Source organism: Cervus elaphus, chromosome 12, assembly GCF_910594005.1.
Source record: "Cervus elaphus chromosome 12, mCerEla1.1, whole genome shotgun sequence".
In the NCBI taxonomy this organism is placed as follows: domain Eukaryota; kingdom Metazoa; phylum Chordata; class Mammalia; order Artiodactyla; family Cervidae; genus Cervus; species Cervus elaphus.
Genome location: NC_057826.1, coordinates 79,755,876 through 79,775,416, shown reverse-complemented (window position 1 = coordinate 79,775,416; position 19,541 = coordinate 79,755,876). Strand labels below are relative to the sequence as shown.

Here is a 19,541-nt window from a genome sequence, read left to right as displayed (position 1 = left end):
GGACTGCCAGAGATGGAAAGACTTCCTGGTTCGCCTCTTCCAGGAAGCCCTCCCTGATCAGCCCAGCACACTGGTCTACATGTCCTCTGTAGACCCCTACATGCCCTCTACAGCCCCCATTACACATCCTGTGAGTACTAGTTTTTCTAGGTGACTGGGAAGTTTAGTCCTCTTGGTTCTTGGGTGTGTCTTACCTCTAAAGTTGAGTGCTCCCATGTTCCAAGGCCATTGTGACGAGCATTCCAGGGGCTTTATGACACATTGGCTGGCTCTGTTCAAGTACAGGAGATTAGCAGAGGCCCAGTTCCTCCTGGGAAAGCACCTCATCCCCCAAAAGGAAGACCACCTTCCCCTGCTTAATTAAAGCATCACTTAGGGCTCCAAGTAAGCTCCAGTCAGAGGCTGCTTGAAGACAGCCAGCAGGGGCCATGACCACCCTCTCTCCCGAAAACAGTCTCTCTGCCAGGCAGTCGGCCTCCTTCATCCTGGTGGGTGTTCTTCATCAGCTCCGAGTCCCTGCCTCCCCAATCTCTGGTTTGCATTAGGGCTATTTTCCCCTGTTGGGTGGGAAGGACCAGAACCCTGAGCTGGCCTAGAAGGCGGAGCAGGGTAAGTTAAACCTTGGTCTCACCATCATCACCGACAACAGGACTGAAAAACACAAGTCCTTTCTTTACCCTTCTATCTAAGCCAGTGTTACTTTTCCCCTATTAGTGACATTCTAACTTTAACGAGTTCCTGGTTTGCAAGTTGTCTTACAGATGCTGAATTTTCCTTGGTGTTTTTGCCAACAATTTTGGCATGCTGCCACCAGGTGGCAGTAATGCTTTTGTTAGCAGGTGGTTCCACGTCCAATTAATAAGAGAAGCTATTCATTTGAATTCAGCCTCAGTCATAGAATTTTCCACACTGTATATTTTTCAAAATCATAGTGACTAATTATAATGACCTTAACCAATCTCAAGTCTCATGAATCATTGTGATTTAGAGAGTGATACATAGAAAAGCAGAAATGCAAAATGGGTACCTCTCTTCCCTAGTTTTAAATGTTACTGCTTTATTGCAAGTTATCACCAGGCCTTGATTTGAATTTTCTTTATATCTCTCTTCATTTCTCTAAACTTAGAGAAGGATAATAATAAAATAACAAACTGTCATATGGCATTTATTATGTACAATGACTGTTGTAAATGATTTATTTACAGTCAGTCTCATCATAACACTGTGAGGTGGATGAAGCTATTACATTCACTTTATAAATGAGAACATTGGGCCCGGGGGGGCTAAGCAACTTCCTACAGACCCACAGCTAGTAGATGGCGGTGTGCTCTGCTCAGCTTCAGTCATGTCCAACTCTTTGTGACCCCATGGACCACAGCCCACCGGGCCCCTCTGTCCATGGGATTCTCCCGGGAAGAATACTGGAGTGGGTTGCCATGCCCTCCTCCAGGGGATCTTCTTGATCCAGGGATCGAACCTGCATCTCTTACTCCTCCAGCATTGGCAGGCGGGTTCTTTACCACTAGCGCCACCTGGGAAGCCCAGTCAGGGGCTGAGTGGGTATTTAAACCCAAGCTGTGGAGTCCATCTCCTAATCAGTGATTCTCCAAGCGTGGTGACTGAGTCTGCAGCATCGGCATCAACTTCGGTCTAATAAGGAATGCAGATTCTTGAGTCCCAGATCTTCTGAACCAGAAACTCTGGGCGTGGGGCCCATCGATCTATAGTTTCACAAGCCCTCTGGGTGATTCTGACATGCACCTAACTTCTTCTTTGCATCAAACGGATCTCCAGTTGCTCCGCGGCATATGGGATCTTACTTCCCAACCAGGGATCGAACCTGCATCCCCTGCCTTCCAAGGTGGATTCTTAACCAATGGACCACCAGGGAAGTCCCTAAGCCATTTTTTAAAGATAACTATACTACTCTGATGATGCACACTCCACACCTGGGTTGATAAATATCACCCAGATAACTCTCAAGTCATACACATCCCCCCTAAACTGTCTACTCTGAATATGCCTGCCCTCCTTGGGAACCCCCTCTTTCCTTGGGAGGAGTCACCGACACGGCTATGGTTGCTGTTGGGAGTATGTCTTGTCCCACAGTTGACCTCAGGCTTTACTGGGGGCTCTGTTGCTGCGCGGGATGTGAGAGCTGGACCATAAGAAGGCTGAGCACCCAAGAATCAATGCTTTCAAATTATGGTGCTGGAGAAGACTCTTGAGAGTCCCTTGGATTGCAAGGGAGATCAAACCAGTCCATCCTAAAGGAAATCAACCCTGAATATTCACTGGAAGGGCTGTTGCTGAAGCTGAAGCTCCAATACTTCGGTCACCTGATGCGAAGAGCCGACTCATTAGAAAAGACGCGGATGCTGGGAAAGATTGGCGGCTAAAGGAGCAAACTCCAGGAGACAGTAAAGGACAGAGGAGCCTGGCATGCCGCAGACCATGGGGTCGCAAAGAGTCGGACACGACTTAAGAGACTAAACAACAACCGTTGCTATGAGGACTCAGAGCAACATGGCATCCAAAAACCCTTAAAGAAAAGTTTTCTTATCCTCCCACCTCTGGCCCCCTTCTCCTGGGGGAGCATGACCCAGCTTTCCCCAGGTTTGCCGGTAGAGAGCTTCACCCTGCTGAGGTACACCACAAAGGCGGGAAGAGACTTCCACACATGCTTTGCCTAGCAGTACTCCTCTAGGGAGTACTAGGAAAGGTGTTATTGGGACTAGGAAAGGTGTTACTGCAGCACCTCACGGACTACCAAAGTCTCCTGCTGGAAGACCAGGGCCTTGTACCCAGATAGTGGGCAGGGTGTTAACAGGTTGGCAGAGCAAGGAATAGAGGAATATAGGAGGATGAAGATGGAGTTGAGTTCACTCAAATTGAGATCACTCCATTATTTTGAAGAACCCCAGATACAGATTCTATGGTTTCTGGCATAGACAGGCGGTGTTGATGTACTAGTGAAGAGAGGGAGGGGACTTCTGTGGAAATTCCTATCGCCATCCCCCTTACCTCTCCAACCCCGACCCACCAAACTGTAGACCTCTGCAGTGGTCAGGCTTTTTGAGCTTGTCCTTGGCTTGCTATGGAGAAGGAAATGGCAACCCACTCCAGCATTCTTGCCTGGAGAATCCCATGGACGGAGGAGCCTGGTGGGCTACAGTCCACGGGGTCGCAAAGAGTCGTATACGACTGAGCGACTTCACTTTCACATTTCACTTTGGCTTGCCAGCAAATGTCTTACACGTTCTTGTGAGTGCCCGGTAGTTTGCTTGGGTCCAGGGAGATACAGGGAAGAGGATGGGCAGAGAGAAGTACAGTTTACTGGAAGAAGTCAGTGGCTTTTTAAAAACAAATTCAGCCAAGGCAAAGTAGGCAGATGGCCAATTGTTGCAGGTAGAGATTTAGTGACGCAGATTCTCCAAGCACTCAGCAGATGCCTTCTTGTGATGTTTCTAATTATCTCTGCCTTATTATGTTGATGCCATATCTTTTATTATAGTGTTCTGTGAATATAGCTTTGATTAGTTTGCCACTTTCATTATGTTTAACCCTTTTTTCATGTCTTTGTTCATCATTTATATTTTAATCTTTCTGTGGCATTTAATTTTAAAGTACCCCTGTTGTTAGCAGCTCAGTCCCTCAATCATATCCAACTCTTTGTGACTCCATGGACTGTAGCCTGCCAGGCTCCTCTGTTCATGGGATTTTCCAGGCAAGAATACTGGAGTGGGTTGCCATTTCCTCCACCAGGGGATTTTCCAGACCCAGGAATCAAACCCGTGTCTCCTGAGACTCCTGTATTGGCAAGCTGATTCTTTGCTACTGAGACACCCAGAAAGCCTAACAGCTCAAGTAGGGTGTATATTTTTTATTTAAACTGAAAATCCTTGCCTTTTACACTCCCTGGTGACATGGCATTGGAGCTAAGCACCCTGACTCTTGCACCAAACAACTCTGGGTTCAAATCTCAGCTCTGATATTTACTGTGTGACTTCAGATATACTAAGTAACGCTCTAGACCTCTGGTTCCCTAACACATAAAGCAGTGTAACAATTTCACCTGCCTCATAGGTGGTTGTGAAGATTAAACAGTTGTAAATATAAAGTGCTTAAAATAAATAAAATCAGTGTTTTTAAAGTGTTTACTATTAAGGAAACTTAAGCATTTGTTTCCATAATTTATTTGGGTTTCAATCATTTTATGCTTTATGCATTTATTGATTCCTTGCTGTTTCCTGTATTGTTTATTTTTTAAAGTGAATTAGAAGGAAAATGTACTATTCTGATAAATCTCTAATTTTAAAAAGTCAAAAATAAAATAATTTCTTACACTATCCTTCAATCTAATAAAAAATTGAATTTGTAGTCAAAAATCTTCCCACAAAGAACACTCCAGACCTAGCTGGCTTCACTGGTGAGTTACACCAAATACTGAAGAAAGAAATAATACCAATTCTACACAAACTATTCTAAAAAAATTGAAAAGCAGAATAGGTCCCTACTTATTCCATGAGGCCAACATTGCCCTGATATCAAAATCAAAAACATTACAAGAAAACAAAATTATAGACCAAGCTCTCTCATGAACAATGATGCAAAAATCCTAAATCAAACTGTAGCAAATAATATCCGATGATGTCTAAAAAGGATAATACATCACCATGAGGGTTTATCCAAGGAATGACAACATTCAGAATAATTCAATGTAATTTACTGTATTAACATACTCAAAAATGAAAAACCATGTGATCACCTCCATTGATGCAGAACATCCATCCCTGATAAAACTCTCACCAAACTAGGAACAGAAGGGAACTTCCTCAGCCTGATAAAGGGCATCTGCAAAAAGCCTACAGTTAACATCACACCGAAACATGAAAGCCCAAATGCCTTCCCTCTAAGGTTAGGAACAAAGCAAAGACGTCTGTTCTCACCACTTTTATTCGGCATTGCCCTTGAAGTTCTAGTCAGTGCATAAAACATGAGAAAGAAATAAAAGACATCCAGCTTGAAAAAGAAGAAGTGAAACTGCCTTTATTCACAGAAAACATGACCATCTATGTCAGGGTTGGCAAACTTTTTCTGTAAGGGTCAAAGTAGTAAGTACTTTAGTCTGTGTGTGTCATACATCTCTGTTGTAACTACTAAACTCTGCCATTGTAGCATAAAAGCAGCTGTGGACAACAAATGAGTGAATGGGCATGACTGTGTGCCAATAAAACTTTATTTGAAAAAAAAAATAAACAGCTTGAAGGCCAGATTTGGCCCATGGGTTATAGTTTGCTGATTGCTGGCCTATATAACAAGCCCTATTGATCCACCAAAAAAGCTACTAAGACTAATGAGTGAGGTTAGCAAGGTTGTAGGATACAACATCAATACATAAAAATCCGCTATATCTGTAAATACTAGCAAAGAGGAGTTGGAAGTTGAAAGTTTAAAAATGACACCTTTTACAACACCATCCAAAATATGAAATATTTGTGAATAAATCTCACAAAATATATCAATAACCTACATACCAAAATGCACAAAACATTGCTGAGAGAAATTAAAGAAGGCCGAAATAAATTGGAGAAATATACTATGTTTTATGGGTCAGAAGATTCAATAGTATTATCAATTCTCCACAAATTGATCTATAGGTTCAATGCAATCCCCATCAAAATCACAGCTGCCTTTTTTTTTTTGTAGAAATTGAACAACTGACTAAAATTCATAAGGAAATATATTCCTTAAGTTCAGTCTTTCCCTTTTATAATGAAAGATCCCAGGACACAGCCCAGCTCTTCCTATTCCCTTCTACTTCCTGCCCAGAGTTGCAGTTTCTGAGTACAGGTTGTGAGAACATGACGGCTATCAGAGGGCAGAAGCCTGGCTCTGATCAGCTCAGACGACAGTGTCTATACAATTGGGACGTGGCATCAGGGCAGACCCTGCTTGCCAAGGTTAGGCCAAGGCCAAGATTTTTTGTACCTTCTTAGGCCCATATATCCTATTTTGGTTTAGAAGATGGAGTATGTAGGTGTCATTAAAGTATTTTGCTTGATCCATCTTTACCAAACAGAGTTAGCGGAAATTACCCCACATTTGGGCCTGTGGGCTGTAATTCTTAATTTCCAGTGCTGTTTTGTCTCTGACACCTTTCTACACCTGTGATCAATAGATCAGCATCAGCAGTGCCCTGGGAGTTTGTTAGAAACGTGTCATCTTGGCCCCCACCCCAGACCTTTTGAGTCAGAATCAGAATTTTAAGATCTTCAGGTGACTTGTATGCAAATTTAAGTTTGAGTCACATCTATGCATATTCGGGTATCTATTAATGGGAAGTTGGGCATATATATATCAGACATGTCTAGTCACCTGCCAAGCTCTCTATCAGCATACTTTCCAGACTGAGATGTGGCACTTCAAGATATTCTCTTCAATGCAAGACTCCTCTAGGCATCTTCCCCTATTCCAACAGGAATTCAACTCCTAATTATTGTTTTATGAGCATTTTAAATTATTTTGCATGTACTGTACTCACCTTTCCCCAACACACACACACACACCCTTTATGTAAACAGAAACCATCCCTTATGATGTACCATTTTATTCTTCTCGAAAAGGTAAAATGGATCTCATAGCTGTGTTCAATTAGTACTTATTTTATTTTTCCATTATCAAGGCAAGGATACATTATAGTTATAGAAAAGCTTGAAAATACAAGCAAAAGGGAAAATTACTTATAATCCTATCATTCAAAGATAATCACTGTTTTGTTTTTAGGTGGTTTTTTTCAGGGTTTTTTTTTTCAGTCTTTTTTCAAACAGGATTTTTATAGTGGTTAATTCACTTTAAGAGTATATAAGGTGTGGTTTTTACAGTATGTAACAGAACTTTATGGAGTTTGTACATAGACAGAATACAGACTGAATATACAGCTTTGCTTTCTGCTTTTTTCCGTTAACATTTGTATTTTCCCAGATTATTACTCATTTCTCGTATCGATTTAAATGCTTCACAATATTCCACTGAGCATATAAACCATAGTTTATTTAACTATTCCCTTATTGCACAACATTTAGAGAGTGCTTGCATTTTTCATTCTAGTAAGTAGTGTGCAATGAAAACTATTGTGCATACAGCATTTTTCTATATATTTTCAGTAATTTCCTCAGGTTAAAATTTTCAGAAGTGAGTCAGAGGCTGTGAACTTTGATTCATGTTGCAAAATCCAGAGTATATCACTTAAAACTCACTCTTAAAGAAAAGCCAAAGTTCCTAATCGAGGGCTGAGGTGGTTGTCCTTGCCAGGTGAAGAGAAAACCACCCATTGACAAGACGGAATGGGATGGCTTCTTTGACGAGAACGGTCACTTGGCCAAGTCACGAGACTTCATTTGTGTCAACATCCTGGAAAGGGTACAGTCCTAAGCTACCCTTGGCCTCACCCTGGAACTGCGGGCGTGGGTGGGCAAGGGGGCGGGCATGGCATTGGAAGGGGCTCTTTCAGGCATTCAGGGGGCTCACAACCTCTCACCTCTGCCCCCACCCAGGGCCTGCACCCCACGGTGAGGACAGAAGCCTGGAAGTTCCTCACGGGCTACTACTCGTGGCAGAGCTCCCAGGATGAGCGGCTCACGGTGGACAGCACAAGGAGGTAGAACGTCTCAGATCCTTTCGAGGGAGGGAGGTGACAGCGTGGGTGGGAGGGGGTGCCCACCGCAGCCTGCTAGGTTCATGCTGCTTCCTTCAAATGGACTTCTCTTTTCAAGAGGCAAAACCCCCAAGGCTCTCCTGACTCAGGGGGCATAGGCACCTCCCCCACCCGCACCCTGGACCCTGCACGCCCCGCCTGCTCGTGATTACCAGTCCACACCCTGCCAACTTGAGCTCGACCCTAGCACCTCCTCGCGCTGCCCCTCCACCCTGCCCAGCCCAGCCATCCCTAGGCCTGTGCGGCCTTCTTGAGGTAGGGAATATCCACACGCTCAGGGGCCAGCCAGAGAACACTCCAGGACAGTTGGGGATCTAGGGCCCCCAGATAATTCAGCTCAAGATCCTTAATTAAGCACACCTGCAAAAGATCCATTTCCCAAAGAAAGTCAAATTCACAAGTTCCAGGGCATGGACCTATCTTTGGAGGTCACCATTCAGCCCACTACACACCCAAGCTCATTCCAATGATGGGCATGAAACCCTGCCTCATCCAGTCCTTCCAATCCTGAGGCTCAGGTGCTACTGTTAGCCCACTCTACAGACAAGGAAACAGAGGCTTAGGGAGGGTCAGTGATATCCCCGAGTCTTGATATCCCCTAATGGCAGACACCCAGTTCTTAAATTATGGATCCAGGATTCAGGTGCAGTGGTCAGACTGCAGAGCCACCTCCCCTGCACTCCAGACGCCCATCAGAGGATGGTCAGGGTTGGGCAAGTTGGGGGGATGGGGGGCAGCACAGGGGGCACGCACCGCCTGGGTCAGGGCACTGCTCGGAATTCCCCCGCCTGGCCTGGAGGGAAGGACGCCTCCTTCAGCCTGGGTCTGTCCTCACAGGAAGAATTATGAGGCCTTATGCCAGATGTACCAAAAGATTCAGCCTCTTCTGGAAAACCTGCACCGGAACTTCATAGAGACTCGGAACAATATCAGTGAGCCGAGGAGGGTGGGCTGGGCCCGGGAGGGGAGGGTTGGAAGCCCTCCTCCCCGGCTCTTCCTATGTCACGTCTGTGCCCTGGTTCCTGGGTGCTACCTTGACACATGCTGCGAATTTTGCCGGCTCAATCTCGGTTAGTCTACCAGCCCGGCTCCGCCGGCTGCCCCAAGTGGCCCAGCAGCGTGTGTCCCTGGGTGTATGCTCTTTCGCTGGTTGTCTACATCTCTTCCCCTCTTGGCCTTGAACTAGGTTGGATTTGAACTGCAGGAACGCAGGACAAAGGGTACAGACTGCTCAAAGATTTGGAGGCAGGAGAAATTCCAGGCAGCTCAGGTTGTGGTGAAGGGTAAAGCTTGGTGGTCTGATGTATCTTTTTTCATTTCATTTTTTTGGTTGCTGCGCATGGGCTTTCTCTTGTTGCACTGCATGGGCTTCTCGTTGCAGTGGCTTCATCTTGTTCTAGAGCATGGGCTCTAGCCCAGTACTAGCGTCTGGGCTCAGTACTTGTGGCACTTGGGCTCAGTCACTCCGCAGCACGTAGGATCTTAGGTTCTGGACCAGGGGTAGAACCTATGTGCCCTGCGTTGGCAGGAGAATTCTCAACCACTGGACCACCAAGGAAGTTCCCAATGTAAACTTTTTCATAGCCCCCTTCCCAGGATGTCCTGGGTCCAACCCTCTTGGATTGGGGGTAATAAACTCACCCATGGACCTTCTGCTAGACGTGATCTGGTGACGCCCACCTGTCCCTTGCCCCCAACCTAGCATACGACATTAAAAAACTCTATGACAAAGACCCCCTGGGCAACGTCCTCATCGATAAGAAGAGGCTGGAGAAGATCCTGCTCCTGAGTTATGTCTGCAACACTCAAGCAGGTGCACCACAGAGCTGGGGATCCCTTCAGCTCCCCCTTCTCAACTCCTTCCTGGGACAGTGCCCCTGCCCCAGCCCAGGCTCTGCCGTAACCGCCCCCCCCCCGTCATTCCCCCCACGCCGGCCCCTCCTCACTGGTCCCCCATCCACTCCAGAGTACCAGCAGGGCTTCCATGAGATGGTGATGATTTTCCAGCTGATGGTAGAACATGACCATGAGACCTTCTGGCTTTTCCAGTTCTTCCTACAGAAAACGGTGAGAGCTGGGCCTGGCTTAGGGACCTCCGCGTTCCTCAAATGACCCCTTGAGGTTAGGCAGGCATTGGCAGCCCCAGTCATTTCCTCCAGCCCTGAAACAGCCCTCTGAGTCCCAGAGGAGCTTCTCCCAGAAAAAGGCAATGTCAGCCCCAGTGGGGTTTGTTCTGGGTTGGGGGGTGGAAGCATTGGAACTGAGAAAACGAGGATAACGATGCACTGGGTCCAGCTCTTGTCAAACCTTGAAAGGTTTGGAAAGGCCCAATGAGGGCAACTTTCCCCTAGCATTCCCCCTGCCCCAAGCATGGCTCTGTTCCTGCAAATCCTCCATGGCTCCCTACAGGCTCTGTAATAGAATCCCAAAACCTCAGCCAAACATTCCAGGCCTCTTGTCTTCACTCTTGTCTTCACTGCTACTTTTACTTGACCTGCATCCAGGCCCTGCAGGGACTCGGTATTCCCACACTGTGAGGTTGAGAGCTTTAAAGGAGCTGCTCCCTGTTACTCCCTTTCCCCATGATCTGTGAGAGGCTGCCCAGAACCCACCCTCATCCCCTTCTCCATCCCTGAAACAATGTGCCACTGCTCTTTCCTTGTCCTGATTGGTTCAGACCCATGGTATGTGTCTGGAAGAATATCTGAGTTCACTGCATTGTAAGCCATGCCCGGTCCACCTCTACATCCCCACCACACACACACACATGCACACATCACACAGACAAGATGTGTGTTTATGAACACCCATACTCCAACACCCAGACACATACAGAGACTCAGGCCAGGCCCAGCCAGACACACACAGGGCCTCCAGCATTGGGAAGTTGATGGAGCAAGGCTGACTCATCTGGTGGTTTCAAGGGGGTCCCTCCCGCCCACTCATCTCCCCCAGGAGCACAGCTGTGTCATCAACATCGGGGTAGGCAAGAACCTCGACATGCTCAACACCCTGATCAACTTCCTGGATCCCGTGTTCGCTGAGCACTTAAGTGAGTGGCCCCCTCTGCCACCATACACCTCCCTCAACCCCAGGGAAGGCGTGGGAGGGGGCCTGGACCCGGTCCAAGGCAGCAGCTCCCAAGCATGGGAGAGGAAGTGAGATCATTTGGTCTTTTCTTCAGCCCAGAGAGGAGGGTTCATCTGAATGGGGGTTAGAATCTGGACAGTTGAAAATCCACCCTGAACACTCTCCAAGGGCAGATGGAAATGTGACAGCCTGGGGTTTTTTAATTTCCCAAGTGTGTTTCCACACTCAGTTGTTCGCCCATGTGTTTTTGCTTTATCTCCCATCCCCTGACCATGGCCCCTGGGCTGGTGCCCGGCTTCTCTCCCCACAGAAGGGAAGGGTGCGGGGGCTGTGCCATCCCTCTTCCCCTGGTTCTGCCTCTGCTTTCAACGTGCCTTCAAGACCTTCGACGATGTCTGGAGGCTCTGGGAGGTGAGGTGCCTGCTGCTCTGGGGCAGAGGGACAGGCCCTCCCCCTGGGGCAGGCGGCAGGGAGGCCCTTGTCCTTGTTTCTCTTTACTGCCGGCTTTGGAGGGGTTCGATTTCTGGGTGGGGAAGATCCGCTGGAGAAGAGAAAGGCTACCCACTCCAGTATTCTTGGGCTTCCCTGGTGGCTCAGCTCATAAAGAATCCGCCTGCAATGCAGGAGACCTGGGTTCCATCCCTGGGTTAAGAAGATCCCCTGGAGAAGGGAAAGGCTACCCACTCCAGTATTTTGGCCTGGAGAATTCCATGGACTGTATAGTCCATGGGGTCGCAAAGAGTCGGACACAACTGAGCAACTTTCACTTCAATTCACTTCACTTCATTTTGGATACAGTTTAGTGGGATTTATTGGGCCAGTGACCCTGCTCCTGCCCTGTTGAGAGGTGTGAGAACATCAGCTGATCCCTCTGTTCATCTTATCCCTCCACTGCACCTTCTCAGGGCAGCGCAGGCAGGAGGGGCCTCGAGGCTCGTGCAGCAGAAGTCTGGTTGGTATTCAGCTTCCCTGCCACCCAGCCTGCCCAAGGGCCCTCATTCTGCTCTCACGTTCCCAGCTGCCTCTTCCTTGGCGTTCCCCTCCACCTGAGTGCCCACACCTGACTCCTGGAGAAGGAGGGGCCCCCCAAGGACAGGTCACACCTGCACTTCTTTGACCCCAGTCTCCAGGGCAAGATGCACTCCCCCGGGAACACACCCACCGCCCTACCCCATGGCCATTGCTGCCCGCAGGATTGGGCCTACGGCTCAACCTGGCATTCAGTGCCCCACAAGTCAACTCCCCCTACCTCACTCCTCACTCCTGGCCTGTTGATCTCTGTGCTCAACCACCATGCCTTTAGTGATACCCCTGGACTGCTGACTTTCCATCAACTGTTGTTTTGCCAAAGCACCACTCAAAGCTAGAGAGAGTTACCCAGTCATTCTTGGCATTCTCTCCCCCATCTCTCTCTTTCTTCTTTCCTGCTCCCTCCCTTCCTCCTTCCCTTCTTCCTTCTTTCTCTCTCTCTCCCTCTAGCTGATGAATTCCCTAAAGCCTTTTTCCCTGAGTCCCCCAACAGCAAGCACAATGCCTAGAACCCCAGAGGTTGAATGAATGAATGAGAGTCAATGAATGAGCACACGGGCAGCAAGGCCCAGGCATGGCTGATGGGTCACGGGCTTGGTGGGTACCACACCATCCTTAAGGGCATCTGCAGTCTCAGGCCCAGGCCAGACTGAGGCTCATTGGCCCCTGCAGGTGCTGCTCACAGGGAAACCCTGCAGGAACTTCCAGGTGCTGGTGGCCTACAGCATGCTGCAGATGGTGCGCCAGCAGGTGCTACAGGAGAGCATGACGGGCGACGACATCCTCCTGGTGAGAGCAGCCTCCTGCAAAGCCCAGCCCAGCCCCACCGGCTCCCGGAGACCCCTGACACAGACTCAGGGGCCCTGGCTGCCCCTGGGCAACAGTGGGGAGACTGACATACTCCGAACACCGTGCCAAGTGCTTGTATAGACCAGCTCATGTAAACCTCCAGACAAGCCTGACACAGAGGCATGATAACCATCATCATCACCAGTACCCCTGTTTAGCATCTGGGGGAGCTGAGGTCCTGAATGGTTCTTAACCTTGAGGCTGGATTGACTGACAGTTAACTCTTTGGCCCTAGGGTCCTCCTGTGACAAAAGACCTAGAGTTTTCCAACAATTCTGAAAAGCAGCTGAAGTCTTTGATCCAAAACATCTTAGATGGCACCCCCATCATAAAACAAGTCCTCCCAGAATCCCATGAAAAACTCGGGGAAACCCTGGGGACCCTCTAGGGCCAAGAATGAAAGCTGCATTCCCCATCTCTCCAATATATAAAATTCCGAGGGTAAAATTCAGGCACTGTGCCAAGCTAGTTGAGAAGAGATTGGGTGGCCCCAAGTGACTGCCGTGAGCAGCGGCCTCGTCCCGGTGAAGCAGCAGGTCACTGCCTGTGCCCAGGGAGACCTGCTTCCGCCCACCTTCTTCCGGCACAGGCCTGCAACAACCTCATTGACCTCGATGCCGACGAGCTGATCTCCGCTGCCTGCATAGTTTACGCTGAGCTCATCCAGAAGGATGTAAGTCACTCTGATTATTTGTCCTCCTTCCCTTCTTCCTCCAAGAGGCCTCCTCCGATCACCCAAGCCCAGTCCATGGCAGGTGTAATTCAACTTCAGAGACATAGCCTGTGCTGTATTCTCTGCCACCAACCCACGGGGATTGCTCTGCACAGACTTCTCACTGTTTGCATGCATAATTCGTGCTTCACCGAGAAGACTGTGCTTCCTGAGAACCCAGCCCTCATCCCTCATTCCCTGCATCCATCCGGGTAGATCGGGGCACAGGGCTGGGCACCCAGGGGCTCAGGGGAACATTACTGGCTGAATGAACTGAAGGATGCGAGCGACAGACCAATGTCTGTCCACCCCTACCTGTGAGAACCCTCCTCTCCCCCAGGTTCCTCAGTCGTTAAAGGATTTCTTTCTCTGAGACTGCTAACAATGGACAGACGCCCTCCATGGACAGAAGGAGGTGGTGCTTCAGCTGTGAGGTCAGGATGAAGTCCAATGGGCCATTCGGGTGAGGGTGTAGGTAATACATCTGTGATAACAACAGCCTTCTGGAGTCATGGTTTGCGGTGAGCAGTGTGTTTCCTGGGGTGGGGAGTGAGGGCAGAGACAGGATTGTCTGATGAGAAGAGAGATGGGAGGGCTAGAGAAAGGGCACATAGTGGGAGGAGACTGCTGGTCAGCAACTCCTCAGGGGCTGAGGGTTTGCCAAGGCTGCAGTGGTTCTGCACCAGGCAGCAAAAGGTTGAGGGCATAACCGACTCTGTGAGCGGACTGCCTCCTGTGGAAGAGATGGACACGTCCAACACGCTTGCTCAATCCCTGGTCCGGAGAGGGGGCCCGAGCCCAGGGCTTCCCACCCCATGGCTCTTCTATACTCCCCACACACGAATCATATATGACATTGTTTTTCCAGAACCCCCCCAGCAGCCTGTGGAAGGACACAGCACAAATCTCTGGCTAGCAAGAGGTTCCCTCCTTGGTTTCAAAGCCCCTCACAATTGCACCTTCATTTCTCAGCCTGGAATGCCACCTCAAACTAAACTCCCCTTTTCAGCCTTAATCCCTCCAGGTAGTGCCATCTCTTCCCTGACTCGGGCAAAGCAGTCTCTCCCTGAGGGCAGAAGCTCCTGCCACCTGCTCTCCCCAAAGTGTGCACCTGCCCCAAGCCCCCCACCCAGCCTGCCCATGCTCTGAGGGTGACCCTGAGGGCAGACATGAAGACTGGCCAGAAGAAGCTGAACCTGCAGAGAGACAGGAGTCTGGCCAGATGCTTCCACAGCTGCTTGGCAAGCGTGTACACCTATTGTGTGTATGTACATGTGTATGCATACACATGAGCCCTGCCCAGCGGCTACACTTTTTCAGCGGGGGCTGATGGATGGGCGGGAGGGATCTGTGGTCTCGCAGTGGACCTGGCTCTAGTGGGTGAGGCATGACCATCACCGCCACGCCCCTGCTCCCACCTGTCACTCCCAGTGACCATCACTGGAAAGGCACTATGTCCCCTCTAGTGGCTGGTCTTCTTCCCCTCAGGTGACAATCTCCCATCCGTGGCTGGCTCTGAGTCTCTTGCCTGCTGTGCCTCTGCTGGAGCGGGTTACTCGGAAGAGTGGGGTCCTGCTCCCCCCCCCACCCCAGGGTCTTTTCTGCAAGGTTAACAAACCAGCATTTGCTGGGCAAGAGGGTACATGAGTAAATTCATATACTGTGCAGCTCCTCAAGCTTCTGTTCCCAAGACAATTTATTTAAATAAGGATCCTGTGTGGAATACACTGAACAAAGAACAAAACTGTTTTCTACTTCAAAAAAGAACCAGAATAAAAGATGAGCTAACTGTGGCCTTGGGAAGAGTCCATAGAAACATCAGGTGTGCATCTTCTAATGCTTTTTTTGGCCTAGTGGCATTAATTGGCTTACGATTTTTGCTTGGAACATCAATGACAAACATCTACTCCACAACTAAGCAATTCAAGTACTTGCCTTCTAGGTCAGTGGTTTTCAAACCTGATTTTAAAATTGCTGGAGCTCCATTATTACAAAATCTACACTAAGAGTTCAGTGGTTGAAATTTGGTTGGGAAGTCCAGAGCCTGTCTGTCTGTGATCTCTCTCTCAGACCCCTTTTTGGAGCTCATCATTTCCTCCAAGTTACCTCCAAGGAGGCTCTGACTTACTGGGAGCATGTCTGAACACCATTGTTTGTCTTCAAGATGACCTGGATTAAGTCTTGATGCTGAACTGATCCAGGCTCAGATAAATTCCAAGTGATACAGTGATGGAAATGAAGATCTTAGAGGACTGAACATCTCTCAGCTCACCTGCTGTGCTCCTGGCTGATGGACTATAGATTAAGATCTTCCCACACTGTTATTGTGTGCATCATGGAGCCAGCACAGGCTTCTCCTCTCTTAGTTTATCACTTTTATCACCCAGTGTTTTTTTTTTTCTCTAGTAAAGTCCATTGCTGAGGTAGAACTATGGGGAGCATTCAGATCCAAGAGACTAAGTTCCCTTCAGTGTAGAGACTGTGTGGGTCTAAATAATTTGCTAATTCAACAGATATTCATGGAGTCCTTACTGTGAGCTTCCCTGGTGGTTCAGAGGGTCAAGCGTCTGCCTGCAATGCGGGAGACCGGGGTTCAATTCCTGAGTCGGGAAGATCCCCTGGAGAAGGAAATGGCAACCCACTCCAGTATTCTTGCCTGGAGAATCTCATGGACAGAGGAGCCTGGGAGGCTGCAGTCCACGGGGTCACAAAGAGTTGGACACGACTGAGCGACTTCACTTCACTTCACTTACTGCGAGGCATTGTCAGGCACTGAGAATTCCACCATGTGGAAAAGAAGGACACAATCCCTGTTTCCATGGCACTCACAGCTGAGTGGGAACCAGACAATTAACCTTGAAGTGTGTATAACTGCACATTCCTTTTGTGCCCTGAAGGAAAGAACATGGTTCTAGGAGAGAAGATAGCAATGAATGGTGGGGATGATGGTGCCAACGACAATGGTGGTGATGCAGGCATGACGTTTATGGGGAGGACAGTGGTGGGAGAAGCTGCAATGTTGGTAATGACGGTGGTGAATGGCTGTAGTCGCGATGTCAATAAGGACCACAGTGGTAATGTCCATGACGGTGGTGGTAGAGTTGATGTCAAAACTGGTGTAGTATTGGTGGCTGAGGTGGCAATATAAGTTTGGGTGATGATGGTGGGGATGTTGGTGATAACGGCGGTTGTTAGCAATATTGCTGGTATCAGCGGTGGGGGATGGTTGGTGGCAGAAAGTGTGATTAATTGATGACAGTGGAGGTGGCTGTAGGGATGATTTGATTCTGGCAGTGGAAGAGATGAAGATGTCAGTGGTGGTGATGGTAGTGCTGGCTTTCATTCAGCCAACAAAAACTGTCTACAATGGCCATTTCTGTACTGATACTGGTGATGGGGTTGGTGGTAATGGCAGTCATGGTGGAGATGAAAACAGGGACAAATTCATTCTGGAAAGACTAGTGTCTACATGCTTCCCGTGAGGAATACCTAAATATAATATTTTAAAAGAGCGATAGTGGTCATGAGCATAGAGATAAAGTAAATGGAAGCACCCAGGCCCTATCCAAGCTTTCTAAAACTTGGTCCTGAGCCTCATATGAATGCTTGGACTGGCTATATCCATTCTATGATCTCATCCCACCTCTCCTCCTTTCACTCTTGTTCTAAGCCTCTTTCCTGGAGGTTATTCATTTTCTCCCTGAATGACCCTAAGCCCACTCTTTGTTCCTGGAACCAAAATGGTTCTATCCAGCTAAGGCTTCACAGACGTGGCATGTGTAAATTCAAGTTCTCTGGGCCCCAGAATCTGTATTTTTTACTCAGAGAGGGATAAAGGAAAAGGGCGGTGACCAGCAGAGCCTAGTCCTGTGCTGAAGCCCAGACCTTTGTCTGGGGGGTAACGGCTCTACCTATTGCAGGCGGAAGGACATAGCTGGTGGATGGAGCCTCCATTACCCAGGACTCAATTGCACTAACGTGATTGGGCTTGAGGATAGAACACTGGCTTCTCAAGTGGACATGGAGGGAAGAAAGAGAATGAACAGGAATTTAAGGAAAGAAAAAGAGAAGTGCTAGAACATTGGGGGAGGCAGTGAAATAGGTGGGAATGTAAGGTTTCTTTTTCAACTAGCGATCATCTCAGTGACCATCAACAGAGACATTAGTGTTGGCAGAACATGGCAAAGTGACAAATGGTACTTGTGTGCTGAGCCTTAAGCCTGATGCTTCTCACAGATGTGTTTCCCAGGCCACTGCCCCATCCCAGCCACAATACACATGTGTGCACAGACACACATGTGCACACACACACTCTACACACCCACACTGCGGCCCCGGGGTATCCCTGGTGGTTTTGTTGTTCAACCTGATTGAGATATAACTAAGCTGGAAATGTCTTTTCTGTCCACCTTTCAGAAGAAGGATGTTCAGGTCCATTCCGACTAAAGGAACTCTCTACTCCTCCTCCCTTCTGCACTTGCCAGCTCCCCTCCATGCACACACACGTACACATTTCAATCGATCACCGAGTTCCGCCAGTTTTACACCTACTTAGGCCAGTTGCTCAGTTCTGTCACTGCTGGGGAGGGAATACGGCTTGACCAAGCCCACTGACCCTCCTCCCTCTGGGTGGACTCAGGCCAGGGTCTGCAGGAACAAAGCTTGTGAACTCCGGGAACTGAGCTGCATCCTGGTAGGTGGGAGGGGCTGCCCCAGCTCTGGTGCTCCTGCTACTGTCACCACCAGCCCCGATGAGAAGCCTCAGGCCCCAGAAGGTGGAGCTGAAGTCCCCACCCCAAAGGGCAAGGGAACAAGTCTTCCCTAATCCCACTTTCCCACTAACCGCTTAGGGGCCTAAAACCCAAGGGAGAGGGGACTGTGGCCATAAGGAGTGGCTGGAGCTCCGGGAGGTCAGGAAGGAGAGCACAGTAATCAGAACAGCACTTACTGAGCAATTGCTACGTCCCAAGCCCAGCTCAGATGGTAACGAATCTGCCTGCAATGCAGGAGACCTGGGTTCGATCCCCTGGAGAAGCGAATGGCTATCCACTCCAGGATTCTTGCCTGGAGAATTCCATGGACAGAGAAGCCTGGTGGGCTACAGTCCATGAGGCTGCAAAGAGTCAGACTCCACTGAGCGACTGACACTTTCACTTTTCTTTCAAGCCCCATGCTAAGCACATCACAGTCTTCCTCTCCCATAATCCTCAAATTCAGAAGACAGATGCCAGCGTCACACTCTTCTTACTGGTGAGGAGCCCAAGGCAGTGGACTGCACAGCCAGTGACGGCAAAGTCAGAATGTGAGCGCTGACAGCAAACCCCGTGGCCCACACCGGTAGCCTCGGTCCCCGCGTTCACATCTTCACCTGCCCATAGTCTCTCTCAAGGTCTGCCATCTCGCCGGAGGCACACATCTGCCTGGTGTTCTGTCTGGTCCTCTGTGGGCAGACCTCCATCTCACAGGCCCCTGGCAACTGAGGACCCACAGGTGGGCCAGGATGTTCCAGGGCTGGACTATGTGGGGGGGGATGTACAGAGGCTCCATTCTACTTCTCTCATCCTGCCCCGCGCAGGACACGCCTGTTAGGAGCCCAGCAAGTGTGGGGAAGGCCAAATGACAGCCACATCTACTACAACTCGGTGTGAAATAAAGCTCAGGCTGCCCCGGACATTCCTTCTCTAGGATGGGTCTGAGGGCAGGCGGTGGGGAAGTGGGGTGGGAGAGGGGAGGGGGCTGGGCTGGGGCTCTGGGGTTACAGGGAGACCACTGCACAGGGCTGAGGGTAAGGAGCCAAGAGGGGCTACCAGGCCTCTCTGGGGGGCGGGGAAATAGTGACAACCAAGTCTGGGCGGGTGGGATGAACTGGATGCATGAGGCTGGGAGAGGAGTGGGGAGGGGAGCTGCACAGAAGAAACCCCCCACTCCTGGCCCCTGCAGACCCCTCTCTGGACCAGCCACAGGCAGAGTAATGAGATTGAGGGAGCTGAGACTGGGCAAGGCCAAGGTGGAGACAGGAGCTTCCAGCCGCTGCCAAGTGCCATCCTGCCACATGTGGGCCATCAGCCACGTGGGGGGGGGGGGTGAGGGGAGTGGGGGGAAGGGATTTATTTCTGAGGCCTCCTACAGAAACACTAACAACCA

At 49.4% G+C, this 19,541-nt stretch overlaps 1 protein-coding gene across 3 annotated transcripts; it reads left to right on the top strand.

Annotated features, from left to right (window-relative positions):
- Positions 1-302: 302 nt before the first annotated feature.
- Positions 303-13,895, top strand: TBC1D21 (TBC1 domain family member 21). 3 transcript variants are annotated; one of them, XM_043920599.1, is made up of 11 exons: positions 391-488; positions 7,315-7,422; positions 7,557-7,660; positions 8,555-8,649; positions 9,420-9,530; positions 9,684-9,784; positions 10,673-10,769; positions 11,118-11,218; positions 12,509-12,625; positions 13,275-13,358; positions 13,738-13,895. In XM_043920599.1, exons 1-11 carry the CDS (start codon positions 429-431, stop codon positions 13,768-13,770), a joined length of 1,011 nt encoding a protein of 336 aa, XP_043776534.1. In that variant the 5' UTR covers positions 391-428; the 3' UTR covers positions 13,771-13,895. The 3 variants fall into 3 exon arrangements, with proteins under 3 accessions (XP_043776536.1, XP_043776534.1, XP_043776535.1); XM_043920601.1 differs by lacking the exon at positions 9,420-9,530 and having other exon boundaries at positions 303-488; XM_043920600.1 differs by lacking the exon at positions 7,315-7,422 and having other exon boundaries at positions 429-488.
- Positions 13,896-19,541: the final 5,646 nt, after the last annotated feature.

Bases quoted from the DNA above. Each gene is read 5' to 3' on its own strand.
- TBC1D21 (XM_043920599.1), top strand. From the start codon at position 429: ATGACCACCCTCTCTCCCGAAAACAGTCTCTCTGCCAGGCAGTCGGCC. The intron at 8,650-9,419 runs GTGAGCCGAGGA...CCCCCAACCTAG, and splicing joins AGAGACTCGGAACAATATCA to CATACGACATTAAAAAACTC. The intron at 9,785-10,672 runs GTGAGAGCTGGG...CATCTCCCCCAG, and splicing joins AGTTCTTCCTACAGAAAACG to GAGCACAGCTGTGTCATCAA.